The sequence below is a fragment of the Lipotes vexillifer genome, unplaced genomic scaffold (assembly GCF_000442215.2).
Source record: "Lipotes vexillifer unplaced genomic scaffold, Lipotes_vexillifer_v1.1 scaffold36, whole genome shotgun sequence".
Classification (NCBI taxonomy): Eukaryota; Metazoa; Chordata; class Mammalia; order Artiodactyla; family Lipotidae; genus Lipotes; species Lipotes vexillifer.
Window position 1 is genome coordinate 1,128,486 of NW_006792448.1, and position 17,386 is coordinate 1,145,871.

Consider the following 17,386-nt stretch of genomic DNA (forward strand, 5'->3'; position numbering starts at 1 on the left):
CCAATTTTTTTTTTTTTTTTTTTTTTTTTTTTTTTACAATAGTCCTTACAACTGGATTCATTAATTTTGAACTGGAGGGCAGCCACCTGCAGATCTCAGTCAATGGTACATGTCAAGCAATTCTGCTTTTTCTTGTAATGTCATGACTTTTTTCTGCTTCTTGGGAGCACTTCCAGCATCACTATTTACACTTTGTTATGGGTCCCATGATGTTATTCAGGGTTTACGGTATTGCGCTAAACGCGATGAAAATGACATGAGAACCACCGCAAGGGGTCACTTTCTACTGTGATGTGCAGTTTACTGGAGAAACAGCCTGCTCACTCAGAGATGATTAGCCTTCCATGGCATTTTAAGCAGATACTCGCAACACTTGAGCTCACTGCAGTAGCAACAGGAGGTGGCTGTTAGATGATTATAGTAGTACAATATGTACTACAGTTAATTTTATGCAGTTATGGTATAATACTGCATCTTTATGTTTGTTTACATTTCTCTTGACTGCGAATGGTACCACATACAGTCTTTTAAGTGTGTGATAAATAAGTTTTGATGTTTAAACTTTTATAATAGATTTTATAATAGATTTATGTATATTTTACGGTGGTAAAAGATAAAATAGACTAGTACTACATATATTTTATGCATCCATGACACACCTAACTTTTTCATAATTTTTCAATATTTCTAGGCTACGTGGTTCATTGAGTTTTTTTAAATAGTCACAAATCTCCAAAAATTTTTCCAGTATATTTACTGAAAAAAATCTACAAGTGGACCTGCGCAGTTTAAACATGTGTTGTTCAAGGGCCAGCTATATTTAAAACATTTGTTTGTGTCTTATATAAGTTTTCTTTGTTTATGTATTTAGTATGTAATGCTAACACAGTTACATTACTTAATGTAAATTTAATTATTTAATGTGTTTGTGTTCCTATTTGTGTTTATTTTCACTTACATAGAATACCACTAGTAGCACACATTATAAATACATGCATATCTGTTTACATTTATATTACTTATTACTGTTTGTATACTTGCTGGTATTTATACACCTTTTATCTTCCTGCTGTTCAGGGTTATTTGGGGTAGTTACTTGGTCGGGGCTCATAGGCTGATCCCAGGCTGCCTCCTGTATCCCACCAGCTCTGCAGGCCTATTCACCAGCCCAGTGGGAGGGTTGTGTGGGTGGAGTGGCAGTGGTTCCGCCTAGGTACCAACCCGTCCTGGCCCACCCGCAGCCCCACAGGAGACAGGATCCGAAGCAAAGTTGAGCTGACCCGATACCTGGGCCCTGCGTGCGATCTCACCCTCTTTGACTTCAAACAAGGCATCCTGTGCTATCCAGCCCCCAAGGTACTGTACAGTGTGGGATACCCAGGCAGGAGTGGCTGAGCCACCTAACACCCACCCGCTGACTTACGTCTTCCTGCCCTTGCTCTTATCTCCAGGCCCATTCCTTGGCCATCCCCAGCAGGAAGCGGAAGAAGCCTTCGAAGCCAGCCAAGGCTCAGAAACGTCAGGTTGGACCTTCAAAGAGCGAAGTCAGGAAGGAGGCCCCAAGGGATGAGACCAAGGCTGATGCTGACACAGTCCCAGCCTCACTTCCTGCGCCTGGGTGAGTGTCGGCCTCAAGTGAGCCAGGTCCATGAGGGCTGTGGTTGGGGGGTGCACTCGGCCCCACGCCCATGTTTCCTGTCCCAGGTGCTGTGAGAACTGTGGAATCAGCTTTTCAGGGGATGGAACCCGACGGCAGCGGCTCAAGACTCTGTGCAAGGACTGCCGAGGTGAGTGGCCCCTGGGGCACTGGGAGATAGAGCCGGAGCAGGCTTGGCGTCAGGCTAGGACACAGGTGTCTGGCTGGAGATTGAATGGTAGATGTCAGGATGGAGGCAGTCATGAGGTCAGGTATCTGATGCTCCCTTTACATTTCTCTTCTACTCTCTCCCTCCCTGCAGCACAGAGAATTGCTTTCAACCGGGAGCAGAGGATGTTTAAGGTAAGCACGACCTGCTTCCTCCTCACAAGTGTGCGGTGGGAGCAGGATGTGATAGGGGCTGGTGAGAGTCCGAAGGAACAGTGATGGATCCACAGGGTATCAGAGTCATTTTGTAGGGAGCTAGCTACAGTCAGCCGACAGTAATGGGAGTTAATCAGTAGACACAGTGACGAGGTTCACAGGGGAACAGTAGACATCGTTTTGGCTTCAATGATGGTGGCTAATCAGTAGTCATCAGACAGTGAGTGATGAGACAAATGGGGGACGAGCAGACATGATGATGGGGGCCAGTGTGGGGTCAGTAGACACACGAGGGGCAGTGCTCCTGGAGCCACTCTGCCTGGACCTGTGACCTTGCCCCGCCCATTCCTGGCAGCGTGTGGGCTGCGGGGAGTGTGCGGCCTGCCAGGTAACAGAAGACTGTGGGGCCTGCTCCACCTGCCTTCTGCAGTTGCCCCATGATGTGGCCTCGGGGCTGTTCTGCAAGTGTGAGCGAAGACGGTGCCTCCGGATTGTGGAAAGGGTGAGTCGGGCAGGTGGGGTGGGCCCGAGGCTCACCTGCACTCCTGACCCTCATAACCCTGGCCCCACGCGTCACACCTCCGGCCCCCCACAGAGCCGAGGGTGTGGAGTGTGCCGGGGCTGTCAGACCCGAGAGGACTGTGGCCGTTGTCGAGTCTGCCTTCGCCCTCCCCGCCCTGGTCTCAGGCGCCAGTGGAGGTGCGTCCAGCGGCGTTGCCTGCGGGTGAGTCAGGCTGGAGGGGCCGGCGCTGGTGGGCCGCGGCAGAGCTCATTGTACTGTTACAGCTGCCGCTGCTTCCTCCCAACCTGGCCTTGCCCACCTCATGTCTTCTTTTCTCCCCCGTCCCGTGCTCACCTCCTCGGCCCCGCCTGCCCCTGTCTGCCAGCACCTTGCACACCGCCTCCGCCGCCGCCACCATCAGCGATGTCAACGACGCCCTCCCTTAGCTGTGGCTCCCCCTGCTGTGAGTGCTCTGACCCGCCCTCTGCCTCCCTGTCCCACATGCATGCTTTCTGCACACCTTGGGGGAAGTAGGTGGTCCCGTGTCTGCCTGGTGCCACCAAGCCTAAACTGTCCTTCTGGCTTTCTCTCAGGGTAAACACGGCCGCCGCAGGGGAGGCTGCGACTCCAAGGTGGCTCCCCGGCGGCGCCCCCCCCGAACCCAGCCACTGCCTGCACTTCCGCCCTCGCAGCCTCCAGAGTCTCCAGAGCTGGTGAGGCCCTGGTGGGCAGGGGGAAGGCACAACCGTAACCTCACCCACTACCTGCCCTGACCCCACCCCATTTGCCTCTGCAGCACCCCAGAGCCCTGGCCCCCTCGCCACCTGCTGAATTCATCTATTACTGTGTAGACGAGGACGAGCTAGTGAGTGGCCTCACCCTACCTGGACAAGCCTAGACTCTCCCAGGGCACTTGGTTAACCCCAAAGAAGCAGATGCTGCCATGGGCCTAATAAGGGAATAGTAAGGCACAGTGATGGGTGCTAGTGTGGGATGAGCAGACAGTGGGGTAGGCGCTAATATGGGATCAACAGGTGCATTGACAGTACCTAATGTCGGATGAACCAACACTCTAGTGGGACTAATAGAGGAACAGCTGGCATGGTGACTGAAGTTCATGCAGGATGAGCAGATGTTGCACGTGCAGTGATGGGAGCTAAAAGAGTGTCAGCAAAATCCTGCTGGAGATGGGGGTCAAAGACATTGTCTTGGTAGCTAGTGGGGGACTAGCAGATAGAATGATGGATACCGTGCTGGAGCAGCCACAGTCCTCGTGGTATCAAGGGCCATCCGGTACAGTGATACTGCCTGGTGCTCGACTAGCAGACACTGAGGTGTGACTAGTGGGGAGTCAGGCTAAGACCAGTGTCCAGCCAGTTCCCTCCAGTGGGGCTAGTGGAGGAGTACCAGGAGCAGCATTGTAACTGTCCTCGTGACAGCGTCCCCTGTCCCTCTGCTCCCCAGCAGCCTTACACGAACCGTCGGCAGAACCGCAAGTGTGGGGCCTGTGCGGCCTGCCTGCGGCGGATGGACTGTGGCCACTGCGACTTCTGCTGTGATAAGCCCAAATTCGGGGGCAGCAACCAGAAGCGCCAGAAGTGTCGTTGGCGCCAGTGCCTGCAGTTTGCTATGGTGGGTGCAGCAAGATGGTTCAGGTGGGTGGGACGAACAGTGCCAGGACCCCCGGTGCCTGAGAGGGATGGGCCGGCCTGGTAGGTGGGTGGGGACCGGCCAGATGGGTCCTGCAGCTCCGGAGCGGTGGGTGGGGCAAGGGGTTCTGCCACCAATTAGCAGACGTTGTGCTGAGATAAATGAAGAATCTGGGTGGCGCTGGCATTGCCAACAGGAGACTAGCAGGCTCGGTGACGAGGGGCTCATACCTGAGGAGACTCTGTGCTGGGATTAATGGGGGTGGGGGAAGTGGAGTCATAGGCACATTGATCGGGGCAGGGTAGTGTGGTTGGCCATTGTACCCAGCGGCCATAACACCCCATCTCTCCTCACAGAAGCGGCTGCTGCCAAGTGTCTGGGCAGGGTCCGAGGATGGCACCAGGCCACCCACACCTTACCCGCGTCGAAAGAGGCCTGGCTCTGCTCGAAGGCCCCGTCTGGGTCAGACCCCGAAGCCTCCCTTGGCCACGCCCATGGCCCAGCCAGACCGTGCCCAGACTCCAGTGAAGCAGGAAGCAGGCAGTGGCTTTGTGCTGCCCCCGCCTGGCACTGACCTCGTGTTCTTACGGGAGGGTGCAAGCAGTCCCGTGCAGGTGCCTGGCCCAGCTCCAGCCTCCACAACAGCTCTGTTACAGGTGAGGGTCCCACCTTATCCTGCCCTTCCCAACCCCACCCAGCCTCGTGTGGGGAAGCTGGGACCAAGTCTGCTGCCATCCTCCTTCACGCAGGAGGCCCAGTGCCCTGGCCTGAGTTGGGTCGTGGCCTTACCCCAGGTGAAGCAAGAGAAGGCGGATGCCCAGGAAGACTGGACACCGGGCACAGCCATCCTGACTTCTCCTGTATTGCTGCCTGGCTGCCCCAGCAAGGTGGGGGTCAGTGATGGGTGTTCTGTGAGCAGAGTGATGGTGAGCCATGATGGTGGTTCTTTGAGCAATGTAATAGTGTGCTGATGACAGCCTCTCACAGAATCATCCCGCCTGTCTGACAGATGCCCCACCCTCCCCAGGCAACTAGTTTTGCCTGCTTTGCTGCCCAGCTAACAGAAGAATGGAAATCTGTGAGGAATGGGAAAGGTTTATAGGCAGAGAGATGGTTTTTCTGTGCTCATGTGTGACAGAAGTGGGATTGTCAGCACAGTGACAGGTTGGCTGATAGAGACACTTTCCTCAGGCCAGCCCTACCCTTCTGACAACTGCCCGTTTTCCACCTCCCCCAGGCAGTAGACCCAGGCCTGCCACCTGTGAAGCAAGAGCCACCTGACCCTGAGGAAGACAAGGAGGAGGCGAACAAGGATGACCCCACCGCTGACTTGGCCCCAGAGGAAGAGGCAGGAGGGGCTGGCACGCCCGTGGTCAGTGCTGGGGGCACCTCACTCTCCTCACCCTGCTTTAGCCCCACCAGCCATGTTGACCCTGGTGTTAATTCTTCCCCAGATCACGGAGATTTTCAGCCTGGGTGGAACCCGCCTCCGGGACACAGCAGTCTGGTTGCCAAGGTGTGCCCTCCACAGGGTGGGGTGGGGATGGGATGGGGTGGGGTGCCGGTCAGATGTGGGCCCTGAGTCTTGAAAGTACACTCAGCGTTTTGGCATGGTGTTGTGGGAGGTAAAGGCCCCACACCACTGCTCTGGTCACAGTCAGTGATGGGGTTTGTACGGGACCTTAGAGATTTCTCCTGAGGTCCAGGCCAGGGCTGTTCTTGAGGAGGGTTACGGCAGGTGATGTGGGGAGAGGATTTGGTGACCTGTGATGAGATTTGAAAGAAAAAGGAAAGGAAAGCCTTGTCCCCATATCCCTAAGAAAATCCACAGAGGTCAGGCTTAATATATAAATTCTTATTCAGAGAATTATCATCCAGGGTCTTGAAGGCCTGTGGAGTCTCCAAAAGATGAATGGGTGGGCTGGGCAATGGTGGGTGGGCAGGAGACCTGGGTCCTAAGATGGCTTTGTGATCTGGGTCCACATACAACTGGAGTATCCTCTGTGGAAGGGGTTAGGCTGTGTTTCTTCAGCCTTTCCAGAGCCTGTTGAGGTCATTTACTGTTTTAACTGCTGCACAGGACTGTCCCCGCAGGCGTGGCAGTAGAAGGCAGGATAGGTGCCTGTAAGGACTGGGACGGTGGGAGGACAGGGGGATGCTGCCTCCTGCAGAACTGCTGACAGCCCTGAACAGAGCCCCAGACACAGGCAACATAAACCTGTTGGCCTAAACTCCTGGATTCCTTTGTTCCTGCAAACTAGTGTCTGCAGGCCAGAGACTTCTCCACCTGCACCTGGGCAAGTACTGAGGTACTGATTGCGGCCCTTCTGGGTACACTGCAGTGTGGCAGATACAGCGGTGAATCAATGACCCTGGAAGGCTTATCCTTCAGGAGACACAGGATTATAAGCTTCAGGGAGCTTATAATCCAACTGGGGAGACTTATTTCCCCTATGCATGAAGTCATTACATATTACCGGAGAAGGTAATGATGTGCTTGATGTGCTACATTGTCTGTAATGGAAGATTTTAGAAGAGAGAAGGGAAAATTAAGGGGAAATGGAAGAGTAGGGAATGGTTTGTGATGCTCCATTTTGCACATAGGGAACCTCATTCAACATACAGACCTGCTCCCTCTTCTCTAGGTCCAAGGACCTTAAAAAACCTGGAGCTAGAAAGCAGTAGACTGGAGGCTTCTGCAGACTGTAGGACTCAAGGTGATATTTACAGACCGACTTTATGAGAGACAACACTGATCTGCTCAGAGGCTGGACCATAGATGGATTGCCAGGGCTTGTGTGGGAGTCAGTAGGAACTGGGAAAACCTACCACCAAACCAGAGGAGCAGGCCTGTTCAGTACTTTGAGCTTATAGAGGAAGTAAGCAGAAAAGGAAGGAAAAGAGTAGAAAGTTGGTGCACCTGCTCCAACCGGTGCAAATCCCAAGAGCCTGAGAAGTGTGGATATTAAGGATGGGGGAGTTGGGATGGGAGAGCGGATGTAATTAAAGCCACCTTCAGCCTAAACAAGCCATCATCATAAATAATTTTAAATACATTTGGATGAGACCTGGCCGTGACTCTAAACATTTCCTCAGGGAGACAGCAGTTGGGAATGTAATGTGAATAAATGAGGAAAGGAACTGCTATTTGGTGAGTTCCTCCCACAGACCTAGTTTAGTCCTCAGAAACATCTTTCTAGAAAGGCATTGGTTTTGCCCATTTTTGCAGACAGGAAAACTGAGATGCAGAGAAACTACATAACTTGTCCAGTGTCGAACAGCTAATATTGGTAGAGCCTAGAATCAGACCCAGGTTGTAAAAGCCTTGTCCTAAGTTAAGCCACTAAACTGTTAACTATAACCTATATCCAATAGTGTGTAATAATGTTATATTAACGCAAGTTTCCAGTGACCTTGAAAACAAGGTGGATTACTCTAAGCTTTATAACAAATCCCTTAACACTGCTGCCCTTAGGGTGGTTTAGGGAGTACCAAGGCATTGTGGATGGTGCCACCTTATCAGAGCACCCGCGACTCCTGAGACTGGGTTCTTCCCAGGCCTCAGGTGCTGCATAGGATCCCTCAAACCCAAAAGGGCATCATTTCCCATTGGCGCTGCTTGTTACCGTCACTCCCCGTCCTCATCCAAAGCAGTCTTCAGAAGTAAAGCTCCTGGCCTGGCTCATCATTCCTCACAACTCAAATCCCCTGTCCCTTGGTGACCTTTGTGCTTGGTTTCCGCTCAGCCCCTATCTGCTAGGAGTCTGAGTTCCTGCTTCAAGTCCTGTCTAAGGGCCAGTCTTAGCTCAGCCCTCCCTCACTTTCCAATTCTGCATAAAGTGCCAAGAAGATTAGACCTGTGATTCATTACTTAGTTAGCTTTACAGTGCCAGGACTGAGTGCATGCCTCCCTCCTTAAATTTTGTAGCCTGTGTGCTTCGCTTGCCTTACTCTAGTCCCAGCCCTGCAGCTTTAGATAATTCAGATGTAGATTAAACTTTTCTCTGGTTTAACTCATTATATAGCCCTCTGTCACCCTCCTCTGCTCCTTCCGTTGCCTCACCCTGCCTACTTCAGCCAGAGGCAAGACTGGATAATTTTATTGATACTGTTTTGCTCCCCCGCAAGGATCCAACCACTCAACCCTAGTATTCTAGTGGTATTTTGACAGTGATGTCCTAAGTGAGATTTATTTGAATAGCATTCTGATTCATGAGATAAGAGTTTGGTTATTGTGTGTATGAGGATACAGTCAGAAAAGCAGCACCACTAATGTAAAGATTTTATGTGTATATGTACATATAAATATGTATATTATATTAAAAGATCTATTGTAGGGATTTGACCTTATGCAGTTGTGGGAGCTGATTGAACAGTCTCTCTAAGGCTGTTGTTTTTACATCTAATGCTGGAGCTTGAAGTCTGCAGGGCAGGCAATCGGGAAGGGAAGATGGATGTAAAGAGTGGGAGACCGAGGAGACACTGGCGCCCACGAGCACGAGCTGCAAACCACGCGGATGGCCCGGAACCCATGTCAGCCTCTCACCACCTCCAACTTCGATGATGTGGGTTTCCTGCAGAAGAAGCTGGTGCCCTTCATCACAGACTTAAATATGCATCTGGGCCAGGAATTAGAGAAGCCGAAGGAAGATCCTGGGGAAGGTGGAGCAGCTGCAGGCCTGGCTGCAGGCCTGACTGCTGCCCCATACCAACGAGGTGAGCCAGCAGATAAATGACATGTGTGAACTGCAACAGTGCCTGGTGCCCCTGCACCAACCTTCCGAGTGTGCTGCTGCTTCACTTCTGCCCTCCAGATATCACGCAAAATGTCTCTTGTGGCCCATCCTAACCGGAAGCGTACGGGGAAGGGAGTACTGGGAAACGTAGCCTAGTCAAGGTGACATGTTACAAAGCCACCCTGCCATGAATCAGCTCCCAAGGGTCTCACTACTCACCTGAGGATAAAGGATAACTTGATAAAGCTGCGTTGCTGAAAATGCAAAGCTGAAGACCATGGATTTCATGGTGACCCCAGCAAGTACAGAAATTCTGTCAAGCCCACCCAGAAAAAACTTGCTGGTCTCGGCTATTTTTGTGTCATTCAAGTATTGAGAACCTGGCCCATGGTAGTCATTGTACTTAATACTGGGATTCAGGAATGAAAAAGATATAGTCCATGCAGTTTTATTAAATACATCAATATGTATTTACAAATGGTGAATGGATTTCCAACTTTATCGTGGAATTTAATGGTGAAAACACAGAATTCAGGAAACTGTTGGGAGGACAGCCCTTGCGTGAACCTTGTTGGGGCACAATAGGCATTGGAAATAATATAAATAGTTTCTATCTCTATGCTGTTCTATTTTAAAATTATTTTTAAATGATTTTTATTGTCCCGTTTACTGATTTATACACTTAGTGTTTGTTTTGGAGAGTCTTGATGGTGCTTAAGTGTTGATTGACTGCCTCTGAGAAAGTGGTATAGTGGGTGGCAAGAGCAAGGTCAGGTTCTGTCCGTGGACCTTGGGTGAATCACTTCTCTTAGGCCTCCCAGGAGGTTGAGACTTGGTTGGAAGCCTCGTCTCACCGGGCTTGGCGCCTGGCCCGGCCCCTCCAGCCACTGAATAGGCCCGCCAGGGGGCTCCGGCGCCCGGACCGCGGTCCTCCCACCAGGGCTCGGGAGACGCTGACCCTCACCTGCCTGCCTGGGCGGCCCTGGGGCGTGGGCGTGGCCTCCGCTGGGTCCAGGCTTCTGTTCCCAAGCTGAGCCGGCACGGTGGGAAGCCGAATCCCCTCTTCACAAAGTGGCTCAACAGGTAAAACCGAAGCGGAATTAAATTACAGGACACGCCCAGGGTGAGGGCGCAGCAGGACGAGCTCAGGACCAACGCTGGGATGTGCAGGGCAGCCGGGTATTGCCAAGGGTCCGCTTCCCCTGTCTGTTGCTGAAAACTCCAGGCTGTAGACCTCGGAGGTTACCGACGGGCGCCCAAGGATCTCAGTGGCTTTTACCAAAACCCGCTCCTAGGCCGAGGGCGTTTTCGTCGCTTCTCTTGCCCAAGGGTGTGGTGTCAGGGTGCTTCCACCCAGACCAGCCGGCGGGCCAGGCACCCGTGGGAATCGAAGATCAAGGAACTGGCCCTCAGGACCGTGTCCAGGGAACGGAGACAACCATCTAATTTCTTTCTTTTTTGTTTGTTTCAGGCTACGTAAACTCTTAGCAGTAAATGAAAATGAGTATTTTTCCGAACTGCAGTTGAAGGAAGAAGCTTTATAGGACATAAAAGACAAAATGAGAGAATTATTAAAAGAAATTTTGAAAGAGAAGAGAGACACTGTTTTGTGGCTGAAAGCCTGAACCAGCAATTCAGGAAATGGAGTCCAAACCTAGAAACATTACTGCCTACAAAATCCGAAGTGGGCGCATTACAAATGATTAAGCAATGCTAATTTACCGTAAATTGCGGTCTTAAGATGGGATGCACAGTACTATTTGTACTTTGATTATTACACGTCAGTGACCGACTAGGTGCTGATTTTTTTGTGTTGTAGTGATGGTTCTATGTTCACCCCCACTATAGAAAGAGTACCAAAGTGTTATTCGGCTTTTAGGTATTAACTACCACCTTGCTCTTGACCGGAAGTACAGCTGTGGTCTCCACCTGTGCTGAGCGCCCCTTCTAGGTTTCCTGACCTGTGTTGTTTTCCTGCCTGGGATCCGGAATCTCAGAGCCCGATCACCTGCAATTCTAATCCACATCCTACCCCTGGCCCTAGTTTTTATTGTGCCCAGCCAGGTCGTGTCACTGCCGTACCAGCCCATCTGATTGCCCCCCATCCTAGGTTACCTCAAGTCTAAGCCCCGGTTTCCTGATTTTATTAACAAATTTGTCATTACTGGTTGAGTTGGCTGACAAAACAGGCTCTCTCAGCTTTAAATGTTTAGCTGTAAAATGAGGATAATACCCGCTGTTCCATCAATCTTGTAAGATATTTGTGAGGCTCAGAGGTTTTATGTGTGAAAATACCTTGTAAATTCCTGTAAAGAACTACGAGAATAAGGTTGTCTTGTGATGATTTATGTCATGAAGATTAACTTAGAGATGGCCTAAAATTTTAGCCTACCAACAAAATGCCCACTAACCTTTCTCATGCTTTTAGACCGATTACAAGATATAAATAGAAAAGTCAGTTGGAATGTAGTTAGATCTTCGACTAAACTTCGGGTTAAGGAGGCTCTTTTTCTGCTATTTGATGAACCCTGGAAGAAGGGAGTGAGGTCGGCGGGAGGCCTGGCGGAGGGCGGGGAGGACTGCGCAGACTCAGCTTTTCCACTCCCAGAGGAAGTCGTGAGTGCTAGCGTCTATGGGCACCATGGTGACGGGACCAACTTCCGCCCCATTCACCTGCCCCGATCCCCGCGAGGCGCACCATGGCAACCGGACCTCTGCGTTGCGGAATCTGGTCCCTCAGGTCGCTGTGGTTGGGGAACCGCGGCGGGCGCCGCCCCCAACCCGAGGGGACTCGAAAATGTACAGCCAGCGATTTGGCATCGTACAGCGGGAGGTTAAGGGCCCCACTCCCAAAGTGGTGATCGTGGTAAGCACGGGATGTGTGTGCGGGACCCTACCGCTTTCTGCATCTCCCCCAACTCAGCGCAGCCCACCCTGGCCCCCAGCAGGAGCTCTCTCGAGGGAAGCAGGTGCTTGATGCAGCAGCTTGAATTTTGAAAGAGGGAAGGATAAGGTCTCTTGCCTAGCTCTCGTACTCCGTCCCTCCCTACCCCCCAGCACCCCGCGTCATATAATATTTACTTTCTGTATTTGGAGAAACACCACTTTAGCTCTTGAGAGGTTTCAGTCTTCCAAGACTGCTGAAAGAGGTTGTCCCCTTGCAATGCGGAGTGTGTGTCAAGGAAACGGTGCTGGGTCAGGCGGCAGGAAATCTGGGCTCTGGGCTGGTGGCAGTGATGCAGCTGTACGGTCTTGGGCTAGTTCTACACGCCTAGGAAAATCGTCTGTTGAAGGAGTATTGGGCTGTGAGGGGTTGTGAGTGGTTATAGAGCCCTTTCTCTGCTGACTCAACCATAACCAGAAACAACTTGCTCATGCACAAAACCATCAAAGGTTAACGCAGTAGATAACGATGTGCTATACTGTCTGTGTTGGAACATTGTGGAAGAAATATCAGGGATAATGAAGGGTGCAGTTTTATTATGCTCCATAGAGTGCATAGCAGTTCTCAATGCTCCCTCTTTTTTAGGTCCAGGGACTGTAGGATCTGGGTTTGGAAATCAGTAGAGTGGAGTCTTTTACAGTCTGTACGGTTCAAGGTGATCATTGTAGACAGACTTTATGAGGGACAGAAATTGATGTACTTTGGGTTCTGTATGCGAACACTGAGCTCAGGGGCTGGGCCATTGGTCAGGTGATATTACTTGTGTTGGGAACCAATAAGGATTTCTGTTCCACCAAATTACCACCAAACCGGAGAAGCAGGCCTATTGAATACTTTAAGTTTATAGAAGAATAAAGAGGAAAAGGAAGAGGTCAGAGCTGATGTATCTCAGATGTCAGAGTGTGTTAAGAAGTGTGGATGTTAGAGGTTGCAGAGTTGTGGTGGGAGAAGAATTAAAGCCACCAGAGATGAGACTTGGATGCTAAACAATTCCTCCAGGAGAAGTTGGTGAAAGATGAAATGTCTGAAGTAATGGAGAAGCAAAAGGAGCAGCTATTTGGTGAGTGCCTCCTAGGAACCCAGTTATTTACTTCTTGAAATAATTTTTTAGGAGGACATTTATTTTGCTCATTTTAACAGGTGAGAAAACTGAGACTTAAAAAGATTAAGTAACTTGCTCAAGATCACACAATTAGTAATCAGTAGAGGCCAGGATCAAACCTAGGCTGTAAGACATCATTCTTTAAGACGTTAAACTGTAAACTGTAATAGTAGAAACTAATTTGAGATATTGCAGTAACAGAAGCCTTCAGTGACCTTGAAAGTACAGAGTAGTTATTAAACCCTTTGTTCTGAATTTAGCATGGTTTAAGAGTTGCAGTGTCCATTATGGTGGCCACTAGCCACAAATGGCTTTTGAGCACTTGAACTATGCGTAGAGTCACATGTTGAAATGATAATATTTTGGATATATTGGTTAAATAAAAATATATTATTAAAATTAATTTCCCCTGTTTCTTTTTACTTTTTAAAATATAGCTACTAGAAAATGTTATTAAATTACATATCTGGTTTATATTATATTTCTGTTAAACAGGACAGGTTTTGATTACATAATGCTAAGACTCTGCATGGATTGGCACCACCTCGTTGTTAGAGAACTCCAGATCATACCTGTTCATCCAGAGATAAGGTCCTTCCTGATCACAAAGTCCTACACAGGATGCCCAAGCCTTAAAGGGCTTCCTAATCCCCAGCTACTGCTCAGGCTGTTTCTCACCACCCTCCACCCCCATCCCCCTCTTCAGTCAAAATGTACCTCAGAACCTGGTTCTTGCCCTGACAATTTGACAATTGATTCCTTATGACCTTGGTGCTTGGTTCCTGTTCTCAGCCCATCTGTCTACTGGGAGCGTGAGTTCCTATGTATATCCTGCCCAGGGTGCAGCGTTGACCCAGCTCTGCTTTGTTGTCACTGAATCCACATTCATAAAATGTTTTATGTATTAGAGAACAGTAGTTTTTTAACTAAATCTAGGCTCTAAATAATTTGGATATGAATTAGCTACTTCCCATGATGTAACCCTCAACATCATCTTTTGTCTCCAACCTACCTCAGCTTTGTATTATCTTGTTCAACTAATCTAGGTGTGTGTGTGTATATATATATATACCCTGAGCCCTGAATCTCTTCATGAAGCTATCTTCAAATGTTGATTTTCTTTCCCCAGATTGACTCTGCCACATGAGTTAAAAGTTTTGTTACTGGGCTTCCCTGGTGGCGCAGTGGTTGAGAGTCTGCCTGCCGATGCAGGGGACACGGGTTTGTGCCCCGGTTTGGGAAGATCCCACATGCCACGGAGCGGCTAGGCCCGTGAGCCATGGCCACTGAGCCTGCGTGTCTGGAGCCTGTGCTCCGCAATGGGAGAGGCCACAACAGTGAGAGGCCCGTGTACCACAAAAAAAAAAGTTTTGTTACTGTGAATCAGCACACCAGAGTCTCACTACTCACCTAAGGATGATTTGATAAAACTGGCTGAAAATACAAAGCTCAAGACCATGGATTTCATGGTGGCCCAGGAGGAGCAGGAATCACATCAAGCCCACCCATAAACATTGTTTCATTCATTCATCTTTCCCTTTCATATTGAGAACCTGATGCTGGTAGGCATGTTCATTGCTAGGAATACAGAAATGAAAAAGATATAGTCCATATGATTTTATTAAATGTGTCAATATGTATTCACAATGATGTATGCATTTCCAAATTTCTGGTGGAAGTTTGTATAAAATGAACATATTTACAGAAATTCAATTTACCCCAAAATGTCAGGAGCACAGCTCTTACATTAAACTGGGCACAATAGAAATAGGAAAAAAGTTCTACCACTAGGGGTTTTTTTTTTTCCCCCTTTTCTTTTCCTTCTTTCCCTCCCTCCCTTTCTATCTTCCTTGCTTCCTTCTTAGTAAAGGGTTTTTCATTGTCACAACTTGTTATATATTGATATATCCTTATACTTAGATAGTAGTCTCTTAAATGAAAGAATTTTTATGTTGGTAGCTATGTTGTCCACCCCTGAGAAACAATGTGGGATAGTTGGTGGCAAGATCAAGGTCAGGAATTAGAAGACCTCTAATTCTTGTTCTATCCAGATCTGCCCTAACTATTTAAAGCACTTTGAGCAAATAACTTATCTGTTGTTAAGTTATAACTTATCTAGATAATCCAGAGATTATCTAGTCAATTATCTATTGACTAGATAATCTCTGGAGCCCTGTTCAAATTTTTAACTTTATAATTCCATGAACTTTTACTCAAATGGCATTTGAGAAATATTTGAGACTGATTTGATGACATCTTAGGTATAGGTTCAAAGAATCAAACAAGTTACATCTTAGGCACCTAAGTTGTTTGCAGTTGTAGCAGGATGTATTAGTTTTATATACCAAGTTTTGATTAATATGAGTATTGGTGGAGGTCATGATTAATTGAAAATATGCAACTGATTTTGGGTCTATCATAAGTGATAGTTGCTATTTGTTTTCAGAGAGCCAAGCCTCCCAAAAGCCAAGGGGCTGAGCATCATCTGGAAAGAATCCGACGCAGCCATCAGAAGCATCATGCTATTTTGGCTTCCATTAAGTCAAACGAGCGGGATCGCTTGAAAGCTGAGTGGGACCAGCACAATGACCGCAAGTTTGTGGACAGTCTTGTGAAAGCAAGAGTCAAGGATGCCATGCAAGGGTTTATCATCAATACTGAAGAAAGACGAAATAAGTAAGGCTCATAAACCAGCTGATCCAGACTCTGAAACATTCCTAAAACCACAGGTTGAGATTGGTCAATCAAAAATCAAGTGAATTTTTACAGTAAGGATCATGGCTGAGCTATGCATATTCCTGCCAAACCAATAGCTATTGCTTGTTTCTATTTTCACTTGTGATAACCTATGTTTGATAGAAAGCAAAAGAACATATTGTTTCAGATTTCTTTATTTTTAATTAAAATCTGCTCATTTTGCTTTTTTGTTGAAGATATACATTGCATATCTCATCTGTATGTGATCAAATAAAATATGGCATAGATTAGTATCTTTATTGCTTTAAATGGCAACTAGTCTTATTTTATGGAATGCTGTAATGATCTTTCCTTCTTACAAAATTTATGACTGAACGTGTACTTCTGAAATCAGATTTAACAAAATAAAAATCAGTTAATGAAATGGTATATGTGGCATGATAGTTTTAATTTCCTTTTCTGTTGTCATTTTGTTTTGTGAACTTAGGTTACGTGAACTTTTAGCATCAGAAGAAAACGAATATTTTATTGAAATGCAATTGAAAGAAGAAACAATTGAGGAGAAAAAAGATAGAATGAGAGATAAAATCAGATTATTAAGAGAGAAGAAAGAAAAAGAGAGACAGGATTTTGTGGCTGGAAAGCTAGACCAGCAATTCAGGTAATGATATCAGAAAAACACACACACAGAATCTGGAGTTGGTATATTAAATTATTTAGGAAAGCTAACTACAGTAAAGTGTAGCCTTAAGAGGGTATACACAGTAGTTGTACCTTTAAGTCTTGTTAATTATATATACATCATTGCATAATGCAGATACTGAGGAGTTTTGTTTGTTTTGTGGTGAGAATGCATAAGATTCACTCTCTTAGCATATTCCAAGTATATAATACAGTATTATTGCCTGTAGTCACCATACTGTACATTAGATCCCCAAAACTTATTCATTCATCTTATAACTGAAAATTTGTATCCTTTGACCAATATGTTCAGATTTCTCCCACCCCATAACCCCTGAGAATCAGCATTCTACTCTCTGTTTCTATATGTTCAACTTTTTTTTCTTAGATTCCACATTTAGTGAGATCATACAGTACTTGTATTTCTCTGTCTGGCTTATTTCACTTAGTATTATATCCTCCAGGTTCATCCATGTTGTCTCAAATGGCAGAATTTTCTTTTTTATGCTGAATAATATTCCATTTCATACTTTCTTTATCCATTCATACATCAGTGGACACTTAGTTTGTTTCCATATGGTAGTTCTGGTTTAAATTTTTTGAGGGATCTCCATACTGTTTTTCAGAACGGCGATACCAATTTATATTCCCACCAACAGTGTACAAAGGTGTCGTTTTCTCTACATCCTTGCCGACACTTGTCACCTCTTGTCTTTTTTATAATAGCCATCTGAACAGGTGTGAGGTGATATCTCATTGTGGTTCTGATTTGCATTTTTCTGGTGATTAGTGATGTTTTCACATACTTGTTGGCTATTTGTATGTCTTCTTGGAAAAATGTCTGTTCAGGACTTTTGCTCATTTTTTTAGTCAGATTATTTGGTTTGTTTTTTTTTTTTTGCTATTGAGTTAAATGAGTTTCTTATGTATTTTAGATATTAACGCTTTAACAGATATATGGTTTGAAAAATATTCTCTTCCATTCTGTAGGTTGCCTTTTTATTTTGTTGATTGTTTCCATTGCTGCGCAGAAGCTTTTTAATTGGATATAGTC

At 47.3% G+C, this 17,386-nt stretch overlaps 2 protein-coding genes across 17 annotated transcripts in view; both read left to right on the forward strand.

The window, feature by feature from the left end:
* Positions 1–10,846, forward strand: part of MBD1 (methyl-CpG binding domain protein 1) — a 17,477-nt gene extending 6,631 nt beyond the window's left edge. Inside the window, exons 3-18 of one of the 16 annotated variants that reach the window (XM_007465579.1) lie at positions 1,242–1,356; positions 1,452–1,618; positions 1,705–1,787; positions 1,959–1,999; positions 2,376–2,522; positions 2,616–2,744; positions 2,908–2,985; positions 3,116–3,235; positions 3,319–3,387; positions 3,987–4,154; positions 4,529–4,828; positions 4,922–5,059; positions 5,410–5,544; positions 5,627–5,688; positions 6,818–6,889; positions 8,594–8,677. In XM_007465579.1, the coding sequence (XP_007465641.1) occupies positions 1,242–1,356; positions 1,452–1,618; positions 1,705–1,787; positions 1,959–1,999; positions 2,376–2,522; positions 2,616–2,744; positions 2,908–2,985; positions 3,116–3,235; positions 3,319–3,387; positions 3,987–4,154; positions 4,529–4,828; positions 4,922–5,059; positions 5,410–5,544; positions 5,627–5,688; positions 6,818–6,857 (1,792 nt within the window). In that variant the 3' untranslated portion in view covers positions 6,858–6,889; positions 8,594–8,677. Of the gene's footprint in view, positions 1–1,241; positions 1,357–1,451; positions 1,619–1,704; positions 1,788–1,958; positions 2,000–2,375; positions 2,745–2,907; positions 2,986–3,115; positions 3,236–3,318; positions 3,388–3,986; positions 4,155–4,528; positions 4,829–4,921; positions 5,060–5,409; positions 5,545–5,626; positions 5,691–6,817; positions 7,320–8,593; positions 9,573–10,379; positions 10,656–10,793 lie in introns of those variants that run through there. The other 15 variants (XM_007465578.1, XM_007465577.1, XM_007465581.1 and 12 more) reach the window with 15 other exon arrangements.
* Positions 10,847–11,598: 752 nt separating this feature from the next.
* CFAP53 (cilia and flagella associated protein 53) overlaps positions 11,599–17,386 on the forward strand; it is a 64,232-nt gene continuing 58,444 nt past the window's right edge. Inside the window, exons 1-3 of the mRNA XM_007465590.1 lie at positions 11,599–11,774; positions 15,401–15,630; positions 16,139–16,312. Coding sequence (XP_007465652.1) covers positions 11,706–11,774; positions 15,401–15,630; positions 16,139–16,312 — 473 coding nt within the window. The 5' untranslated portion in view covers positions 11,599–11,705. The remainder of the gene's footprint in view (positions 11,775–15,400; positions 15,631–16,138; positions 16,313–17,386) is intronic.